Source organism: Pseudoliparis swirei, chromosome 19 (assembly GCF_029220125.1).
Source record: "Pseudoliparis swirei isolate HS2019 ecotype Mariana Trench chromosome 19, NWPU_hadal_v1, whole genome shotgun sequence".
NCBI lineage: Eukaryota > Metazoa > Chordata > Actinopteri > Perciformes > Liparidae > Pseudoliparis > Pseudoliparis swirei.
The window spans coordinates 4,570,469-4,581,360 of NC_079406.1; the positions used below are offsets into that span (position 1 = coordinate 4,570,469).

Here is a 10,892-nt window from a genome sequence, read left to right on the forward strand (position 1 = left end):
TTCCCGTTCTCCAGGTCTTTGTCCCCGGAACTCGCCCCCCGCTCCCGGGTCGTCCACTAGGGTTTTCATCTGGATCCCAGTCCGACCCGCAGACAGCCCAGTGTCCTGTCCCACGGAGAAAAACCTCACGGCTTTCGGGAAAGAGAGCGAGAAAAGAAAGGAAAGAGAAAGGAAGAAGCAACTTTGTTTTCTTCCTCTCCGGTGGTTTTATCCGGTGCTTCCAAGAGAAGAAGAACAAACTTTCCCCATGTCTTAAAAAACTATCGTGACTTCTTCTTCTTTTTTTTTTTTTACCCCCTTGTTTGAGTCTGGAACTCGACATTTACGAGTCGTATCCGTGCTTTTAATTTGTAAACGGACGACGGTTGAGCGGCGGTTTTTTACGGTTATTCTCGGTGTGTGTGTGTGTGTGTGTGTGTGTGTGTGTGTGTTTTCCGAAGTGGCATCAGAGCTGAATGAAGTCGAGCTGAACGAGTCCGCGCGGCTCCATGAGGAAACTCGGCGTGGGAGTCGCTGAAACTTTGTCCTAGGCTCCACACACACACCTGAGCGGCGTTTTATATTTATATATATATATATACACATATATTTCTATATTTTATACTTTTTGTGTTGCGCCGGTACCATGAAGACGCTGTCGGTGCTGTGTGTCTGCACGCTGGTCGTGTTGTCCGGGTCGATGACTGCGGAGCAAAAGTTGAAAAACTGCAACGACGTGCGCGCGGCGTACAGCTCCAAAGGCTTCAACGTCAACGACGTCCCCAACAAAGGAGTCAACGGTGAGGACTTTTATAACATACATGTGTTGTTTTTATTTTGTTTTTCAGCTTTTATGTCTGTTTATAACTTCATATACTGTAACGCGAGTCCCAGAACAGTGGTTTCCAAAGCGGGGGCCGGGGACCCCCCGTCGGTCCGTAAGCAGTCCCCCCGGTGGTCCTTTAGGCTAATGAGAACTTTTCTCTTTTTTTCTTCTTTTAAAGCTAGCAACGTTAGCATAATGTGGGCTCGGGGTAAAGGTCAGGGGAAAAGCATTCACTGTCGCATTGCCATTGTTGTCAACTCAAATGCAGAGGAGACTGTTCAAAGTCATACTTTTTTGGGGTATTTTTTTTAAAGTAGTGTTTTCCAGATGTTTTTTTTCTGGATAAAACATCTTAAAATGTCAAAGTGCGGGGGGCCGTGACATGGGAAAATATAGAACAGTTAAACTGTCACTTGTGTACATGGACATTGTGTGCTTCTGTCAGTCTATATGTAAACATGGTTAATCAGGCAGACATGGGGGGGGGGGGGGGCTTGTCTCCTCTCTCCTCTCTTTTTTTCTTCTTCTTTTTCCCCCTCATGTATTAAAACATACAGTACATTGTGAAGCTGTGTGTGTGTGTGTGTGTGGGGGGGGGGGGGGGGGGGACGGGACGGGACGTGAAACATTTTGCGGGATGCATTCTTTGGGGCTGAAAAGCTCTCCGCCACGCCACCGTGTAAATATAGTCCTCATTTAGGAAATACTTGGAAAGTAATTCATAACAATAAAGAGGTATAATCAACCCAGGGGGCCGCGCTCCCCGCTGAAAGGAGCCAGGCCTGTGTTTATCTCCAGGCTTCCTCAGCGGAGGCTCCTATGGTTGGGAAGTGCAGGCAGCCTGCAGTGATTCAGTAAACAAGCCCTGTGCTTTTTTTTTTTTGGGAGCAAGTCATTTGGACACCCCCCCCCCCCCCCCCTCTCTCTCTCTTTCTCTTTGAGTTAGTATATTTAGTGGTTTTCACATATTCTGTGCAGGCAGATGTTGTATTGCCTCTATGAACCGATGACGACCCCTCGCTAATAAATAGGAGCTGCTGTGTTGCTCCAGTCAGACGGAGGTGAGAAGGCAAATCAATTTAGCTAATCACGAGTTAAACCCAAGTGATGGAAACTTGCATAGAGGGGGGGGTGGAGGGGGGGGGGGGCTTTCACAGTGAAGGCCTGAAGGGGAACAGAGGGAAGGGGGTTGGGGGTTTTTCAAATTCCACTGTGCCCTGCATACTTTAAATCCCTCCCTTCTCTTATTTCCCTTTTCATTTATACGGTGGGTAAAATGAATATGCGGGCATATATTCGGACTCCTGAATTCAGTCCGGTTTTGGTTGCCAGTTTTTTTTGCAGTTGCTTCATCTTGACTGTCCTTGTTTAAAAATTACAAAAAATAGGTCATCCAGTTATTTCCTAATCCGAGTTTATCTCTGAACTTAATAATTAGCTTTTCTCTTTTCCTCCTCCAGACTTTCCCCAACTTGTATTTGTCATTTCTTCACAGCGTTATTCCGTCTTGACAAGGGTGACCAATTTGTATCTGTCCTCTTTTTATTGTCCCCGTGCCCCTTTTTTTAAAAATTAGTTTACTTTGCATAGTAAGAGGATGTTCACCCTGTCTTTTTTTCCCCTGTTGACAACGGCTCATTAGAATTTATGTCGGACTTAACTGTCAAAGGAGCTCAGGACTTATCTTTTCACCCAAGTCTATAGGAGCTTTTGTTTTCCGCCTGTATGTCTTTGTGATGCTAAACGTCATTGAGAGTAGCCCAACATGTCTGCATCGGTCGGACTTAATTGTCTTGCATCTCTGGGTTTTGAAAGACGGATCTGTATGAAGGCAGTTTTATTGTGCAGGTTTGTGTGTCACACACACACACACACACACACACACACACGTGCCTTTTTCCTTTTACAATAGATTCCTGGTGTATGTCTGGGCCTTTTTTAGGCAGGGCTGACCTCAGTGAGCAGCTCTTTGTCATTGGAAGAGACTGAGATAATTGATCCATAGAAAGCAACATGGTCTACTGTCATTAAAGAGAGCGGAGGGTCTCCAGAAAGCCAAAAACAGAAGCCTCGCGGTCTCAAAATGTTTCACTTTGCCGGGGAGAAATGTCTCCAGATGTGCAGTCTGTGCAACTTCGGTTGTGTGTTTTTTCCAGAGCATCACGTCTACATTTTGTCATGTGACAAACTGGTTTCCACCCTCGTATCATAACACAGGGTTCGTACGGTCATGGAAGACCTGGAAAAGTCATGGAATTTTAAAATGGTCATTTCCAGGCCTGGAGAAGTCATGGAAAAAAACTTAAATCATAAAAGTTTTGGAAAAGTCATGGAAATGTGTTAAAATCACATGTTCATCTACGCCGAGTTTGAAATAATTAATATGTTTTTTAAAGAAAGACGCTCAAAATATAAGCCGGCGATATGCTTATACTGAGATTTCAGTTTGGTCATGGAAATTTGGTTTAAAGTCCTGGAAAAGTCCTAAAAATCCATTGGTCAAAATGTGTAAGAACCCTGATAACAGAGAACTGGAAGTGAGGGTGCAGAACATTAATTACCTTCAGTTTAAACATTTTTTTTTAATAGCTTCAGCCGTTAATAATCAAAGATCCGAAAAAGGTCCGTTTCACTTCTAACATCTGCAGATGAACACGTGATGCAGTGAAATTCAGTTCCACGTGAGGCTCGTGGGTGTGATGAGAACATTTCCTTCAAGAGCAACGGACCCTTTCTCTGACGCGAACCACAACCGTGCCGAGAAGACGTACTTTTTGAAAATTGCACCGTGTCTTTGCCAGTTTAAACTTTTTGACGTTGGAACGCCGGCGGATTACGAGTCTCATCGGAGGCGAAGGGATTCGACACCACAGACATCTTGTGTTATTGTTGGCAGCGCCGGAGATCAGAATGTTTGTTACCATTCGCATTACCGAAGGGCCCGGCCGAAGCCAGACCCGAGATTCAATAAAGATTTTCTGAAGGCAGTTAAAACTAAAAATGTAAACCCTGATTGCTTTGGCATCGGCCAAATCGAGTGATGCGGAGCAATGGCGGGCCCGGTCGGCGAATTCCTCGACGATCCCGTGGTATCAATCTTTTCCCGCTCGCGTGGAAGCGGTTCAAGACCGCCTTCCCCGAGTTTCTCGCCTGCCGCGTGATGATTTGTTCGGGCCCTGTGGTCGAATACCTCACCTCATAAATGGGTAATAAATGAAGCTTGGCAGTACTAATGATGACACGCGAATAACCTCGGCATGTGCCGAATGTAAACTGTGTGTGGTTATTGCCCCGAACGGTTGTATTTGATACTGTCATAAATGCATAAAGGTGTCGAGACCGGCTCACTCCGAATGCAGGGCAGTTAACGCTGACCAGATCGGTGTCTGGCACGTCGGAGGCGACTCGTTGCTGGACGCTGCGCTTCCAGCTTTTTATTTTTTTATTCGTCTTCTCTCTTCAAGCAAAATGTGTTTTGGTTTACTCGAGGCAGTCGGGCCTGATGTCATGCTTCAGGTATGGAACAATGGCGTGGATCAAAGAGATGAGAGGTCGTTTCACCCTCCCCTTCAGCGTGAGGAACGTCTCTCTCTCTCTCTCTCTCTCTCCCGCCCCCCCCCCCCAGCTCGTAATCAGTTCAGCGCACTATGCCTGAAACTCAAAGCGTGCACGACCTCGGTGCGCCGGCCTCTCGGTAGAAGCTCGAGACGCCCCCGCCGCTCCTCCGACGTCGGCCGCATTCCCGCGCCATCGCTGTGCGTGTTTTTTTTTCTTTCCTCGGGGAGCCAACAGGTCGTGTTATTGCAGCGACATTCGGCAGATAAGATAAGAGCGGCGGGACCGGGCCGCCGCACTCGGGGTCCGCAGCGGCTTTTATGGCTCAAAGACCAATATTTGAGCATCTCGTCGCCGTTCAACTGCGGTCGGGTATTTTAACGCCTGTAATAATTAACTAATAAACCGCCAGCCGAGTGTCTCAACTCGGCTCTCAAGGTCAACCGCCGTAAAACTCCCAGCCGCCTTCTTTTGTTTTACGCCAAGCGCTTTTGCAAAGTCTTATCGCTGAGGACCCCTCTGGCGCGGCGCCGAGCGATTAGGTTTAATTTGGTCATTTAAAGAAATATTAGTTCTAGAAAATTACAGAATAACCGTCTCTGCAATAGTTGTGGCGGGAAAAAAACCCCGCAAAGCAGCTTAGAGGAAAACCCAATTGTACAGTTATATAATCAGTGAATTGTTGACTCTATATCTGTTTTGAACACGCGGCACCCGCCTGCACGAGGTCAAGAGTCCACCCCCCCCGTCTGTTTGTTAGCTGCCCGATAAAGCAGCCGTCGGTCAACATGCAGACAGAAGGTAGTTTATTAATGACGCTTTAACAGTTGAGTAAGTCGTGTGATCCTGAGATCCATCTCTGTAAACGGGCCATCTCAAGTAAGAAGCACGTTATTATGCGGCCTCAGGAGTATTAGAAGGTGTTCAGTGCGTGAAGTCATCGAAGAAGTTGGAAAAAAGACTTTAATGTTGTTTTTGATATGTTGGACTGCAAGAAAACTTGAAAACCTTCACATTTACGCTTCTTTTCTTCTTTCTGAATGAGGACATGAAAGATGTTTTTCGAGCCCTAACTCGTTTCTTGCCAGATGCAAAGCGGGATCAAAAAGATTCAGGCGTGTCATTGAAGAAACGTCTCGGTTCCACCTGTAGGCGTGGCCGCAACCCACGCACACACACACACACACACACACACACACACACAGTGGGTTTCCACGTGCACGCCTTGATGCGTGATGGTCATAAGGAAACACTGGAAACCGGGAAGGCCGGTCGACATCTTGAGCCCCCCGGTGGCGTCCTTGTGATAATGTGACGGTTCCTGTTGGCCCCCTGTGCGACCCTCGCCTAACTGTTTGGCGAGCCTTCGGGATAATTGAGTTTAGGTATCATGAGGTTGAGGTCTTTTGTACCCGGAGGGTGGGGGGGGGGAGCCTGACTGACTTTCAGCGTCCAGATGGGGGCCAGAAGACGGAGGGAGGAGGGGGGGCAGGTGGCTACACGTGCCCGCAGTATCTCGCCGCGATCGCAGGAAGTCGATAAGAGCGGCCGCTCTGAGATCGGGGTCTCTTTCTCTCGCTGCCTCGTCGAGCTCATCTCCGTTGAGAAATCTCAAGAATGGCACTGAAGAAGCTCCCTGTTTTGTTGCCGCATGGAGGATTTTTTGTGGCCCTCCGCCCGTTCTGGTGCTCTTCTGTAGCGTGTAGGAATGTGGAATCTTTAGTCCCCCCCCCCCCCCTAAACTCATTTAGTATGCTCCGAGTGTCGCGGCGACTCGAGTGCGTGTGTCGACTGAGCCCTCCCCCCCCCCCCCTCCCTATAATGGCCAAGTGAGCGACAGATCAGTGGGGGGTGGATGCTCTGTGTGGGAACAATTGAGCACCCCCCTTTTAGGACTGCCTGCGCCCCCCCCCACCCCCCCTCCTCCTCCTCACCACATTCCATACCGGACCACCAAGACCCCCGCACATAGGCGGCCCCGGAGCTGGGAACACACGGCAACAAAGAGAGACGGACCGAGGCACGCAGAGAAGGGGGGGGGGGGTTGACTGACAAGAAAGAGTTTTGTACCGGAGCAAAGTATCTGGGAGAAAGGGTGGGCCGGGCCGGAGCCAGAGACTCTGTGTGTGTGTGTGTGTGTGTGTGACACAGACTTTGGGAATCTGGGGGAAAGTAACTGGGAGCGTGCGCTTGTGACTCATCGTCGGCCAGGCGCGTCCGTGTCGTCGGGTCCGCCTGACACAAGACGAGCTTTTAAACCCAAGAGCCCCACAGCGCATTTATTTTGTGCGTGCGGCCGCAGCTCAACGCCACACGGTTCTAACTCGGGGGGTCGGTGCGTGTCCCTCGTCTGATGCAAGCTGTGAGAAACCCCGGTCTGGCTTTTGTGGGTTTTCAAGCCCCTTGAAACTCCCCTCGGTTCCCTTCACTGACACATCGGCTCATTTTCTTCTCCCCCCCCCCCCCCCCCCCGGGAGGTTTAGTTTCATGCCCGATCTTTCTTTCTTTTTCTCGTCATCCCTGGGCGATTTCCTCTCTTTCGGTGGTGGTTTGCTGGTATTTAGCTCCCTTTTCAACCCGTCCCCCCTCTCCTCCTGACGAGCGTCTGCTTTTTACATCTGTGGCGTTCCCTGGCTTCCAGACGCCGCAGCTCGCCCGTGTATCTTGGTTATCGGCTCTAAACGTTGAAAAGCATTTGACTTTACAGAGTGTTTGAGGTGGCGTGAGTATATCCGTGAGTTTTTTTGATCACCGATACGGTTCCCCCGTCTCAGCTCCTCTGGCTGCCGGGGTCCTTCAGTGCAGTTGATGTGGTGCACTTTTTATTTATTCAGCTCCTCTTGATACTCGCCGCCGCCCTCCTGTCTCCTTTTTTTTCCCGTGTCGATCACCTCGGTGCTGGTGTCAACTCAGCCAGCTGTGAGGAGGGTGGCGAAAGGGCCACGGGCTCTGATCCCAAACTGCAGGGGTGGAGTGTGACCCCCCCCCCCCCAGCACCCCCACCCTCCCTCATCTGACACGTTGGCGGCGATGTCGGCGTGTCACTCAACTCGAGGTTTATTGATTTCCCCGAGAAGCCACGCGGCGGGACGCACGCCTGCCTCGACGGCCGTGTGGCGAGGCGGAGCGGCGGTGGGAGCGAAGCCCGGGACTCGCCCGGGCGTTTCGGGCCTCGGCCCCGGAGCCGGGCGCTGGCCAGGCGAGACGTAATCCCTCCTAATCACTCCCAAGGCCGACATCAACAAGCGGCGAGGAAGTCACTCACACTTAGCTCATTTCTCCAAATTGCAGCGAGCTTAATGGGTTTTCCTAATATTTGCCTAATCCCCATGTGTGCTGCTCGCTGCTCTCATTTATTTTCATATAAATTGTATTGTTTGAGATCAACCCCCCCCCCTCCCCCCCCCCAATCCCTTTTCCTCCTCCTTTTTCTTCCCCCGTCAAAACTTTTCACAAGTAATTCTCTCCGGTTGAAGAAAAACAAGCAGCAGGCAGATCTATGGCTCTGTGAATGATATGCTTTTTTAGAATCCAGTCACATTTTTTCGGAAAAACACGAAGAAAGCAATGGCAGCCGTCCCGCTGGCCGAGGGCCGACGAGCGAGTGAAGGGAAGAGAGAGAGAAAAAAAAGAACCCACACATGAAAGGATTAAAATAGTTTGTTAACCGAGAGCTCCGAAAAGCAGCAAATTCGGTTAGCGTTGTTTGTGAGGGGGAAGAGAATGGGCGTCGCGCGGGACTCGTCACGCCGATATCGTACGTCGTCTGGAACGGCGAGCGACTTTTGGATTTATCGGCTTGTTCGGCGTGCATCGTCTGCGACGGGGCGGGGGGGGGGGGGCATTCGCCCATTGTGCCGTTTAGGGTTTAGACTTTCGAGGCCCTTTGACAGTCTGCGATGAGCGGCTCTCTTCCCACCGCCTCCGCCGGTGTCCAGTTTCGTAAAAGGGCCCGACAGGTATATCAGAATCTTTGTTGCCCTTTTTTTTTTATTCTGTAGCTTTGAGCTTCCAGAAACCCGATCTTGTACCTGACCTCATTCCGCCTGGGGGGGGCTCCGTCGGGCCCCGTCCCGCCTCAACATCTGGTGGGCTTCAGCTGCTTTTTGGATGTCTGTTATAAACATCGTCGCGACGGAGCTCCCTGTCCTTAGAAGGGGTTCGCTGGCTTTCTTCTTTTATTTTACTGGCAGCGATGAAATGTATTGTTTGTGTGTCAAGTCCTTTTTTCTTCAAAGGGTCCGCATGTGTTTCAGTATTATGTCTTCACTTACGTCTTGTTTTTCTCATGTGGAGTTGGAGGGCGGGGCGTTGGGATTTGTTTTTTGGAAACTTGCAGGCCCTTATGGTCTTCCCACCGAGACCGTTTTTAAGTGTAACGCCTTAAAGTGTGTGTGTGTGTGTGTGTGTGTGTGTGTGACGCACGTCTTGGTGAGGACCCATTCGTACGCCCAACAGTAGTCCGCCCCTCTGCCCGCACAGCGGTGTTTGCTCAGGGTCCCGTGGTAAAGCGAAGGCGTTGAGCAAAGAGCGTTTTTCATCTTCTGCTTTTAAAGTGTGTTTTCATCAGTGTGTCACGAGTCGGTGGAAAAGACGGAGGGGCTGGTGTGGAGGGACGAGCCGGGAAGGCCTTTTGTGTTTCCCCTACTTTAAAAAACTAATTCCCCCCCCCCCCTTTCTTCTCCTCCTGACACTCACTCTGTGCTGTAACTTGTCCTCTCTGTGTGTCTGCAAAACCTCCACCTGTCTGCGCAGACCTTAAACACAACGCAGCCTCGCTCTCTCTTTCACTCGCGTTCAAACACACACACACACACACACACACACACACGCACAGGCCGTAGTAAAAGCCTCAAACACTGGATATCATCAAAAGGCCCATATCCTTAAAGACGGACGTGGAGAGGATGAAAGATCAGACGAGCTGTTGATGTGAATCATCGCCTCCAACTTCCTCTGATAGGCGGCGTTTAGAAAAGATTCCTGAGTGATGGTAGGAAGGAATTTTTTTTTTTTTTTAAGTGTGAATCTACACTACCGTTCAAAAGTTTGGGGTCATCCAGACAATTTTGTGTCTTCCATGAAAACTCACTTTTATTTATCAAATGAATTGAACATTTCATAGAACATATAGTCAAGACATTGACAAGGTTAGAAATAATGATTAATATTTGAAGTATTAATTTTGTTCTTCAAACTTCAAGCTCAAAGGAAGGCCAGTTGTATCGCTTATATCACCAGCATAACTGTTTTCAGCTGTGCTAACATAATTGCACGGGTTTTCTAATCAGATATTCGTCTTCTAAGGCGATTAGCAAACACAATGTACCATTAGAACACTGGAGTGATAGTTGATGGAAATGGGCCTCTATTCACCTCTGGAGATATTTCATTAGAAACCAGACGTTTCCACCTAGAATAGTCATTTACCACATTAACAATGTATAGAGTGTATTTTTGATTAATGCTATCTTTATTGAAAAAACAGTGCTTTTCTTTGAAAAATAAAGACATTTCTAAGTGACCCCAAACTTTTGAACGGTAGTGTATGGCTTGACAATATCTGACACAGGTGCTCATGTTAGCACCACCTGGCTGACCTCCTGACTGCGGGCCGAGGCCATTCGCCATTCACGGTTGCCGTGTTCATCGGGAAGGAAGTCGGCCACGTCGTGTGTGCAGAGCTCGCTATGGAAGTGGCCCCAACTCGGCACCCTGAGGACAAAAACTTCTGTTTTTCAAGTACGAATTCCCCAACTCTATGTGAACATGAAGCCCGGCCTCCGGCGTTCTCCTGTGTGTTGAGAGTTTGACCTTTTTCATTCTCATGATCCCGTTCCTTCGCCGTGCTTTGTCTTTCTTGACCTCTTGCAGACCTCTGGACTTGCTTAATGCTCACTTTAGCTCGTGGCGGTTTCTGACTGAATCGCCTCCCCGTCCTGGCCTCCTCCTCTCATCTAACGCGTCTTCTCTTTCTTTGATATGTTTTCACTCGATATTCTTTTCGTGAGCTGAAGCTCCGAAGGCTTCTTTTGTTTTTGCCAACACACGATCCTTGCCCTTTCACAGAAGTGTTGCACGACGTGTCAACAAACCAGACGCACAAAGCAAAATATAGTTCCGCAGCTGAGTTGTGAGGTGCACCTATACTTAGGAAGATAATAAAATAATAACACGGCGGCTCCGCGGTCTGAATTAAGACGGCAAGCATCGCATTGCGGCTGCACTCTTTCTGTTCTCACCTTTCACAATAAAAGCCCCGGGCTCATACACTGCTTCACCCCTTACCGGAGGAAACTTAAAGTCCCTTGGAGGCAATATAGGGAGTATTTAACGTTTTTATAAGCAGCCGTGTGACATGTGAAGATGTGACTGATGTAAATTAAGAAATTCATCTTTAAATAATTTTCTGGAGGTTTAATTGTTGGGTCAAATTGACCCAAAAGGTAACAGGAGGATTAAAAAGGAGAGGAAAAAAATCAATTAGTTATCGTGCCGGTATTAAGATATTTTGGTAGGTGTAATATCCACC

At 48.9% G+C, this 10,892-nt stretch overlaps 1 protein-coding gene across 1 annotated transcript in view; it reads left to right on the forward strand.

Moving 5' to 3' along the window:
• Positions 1–84: 84 nt before the first annotated feature.
• Positions 85–10,892, forward strand: part of gpc4 (glypican 4) — a 36,058-nt gene continuing 25,250 nt past the window's right edge. Inside the window, exon 1 of the mRNA XM_056439259.1 lies at positions 85–779. Within this exon, the coding sequence (XP_056295234.1) occupies positions 626–779 (154 nt within the window). The 5' untranslated portion in view covers positions 85–625. The remainder of the gene's footprint in view (positions 780–10,892) is intronic.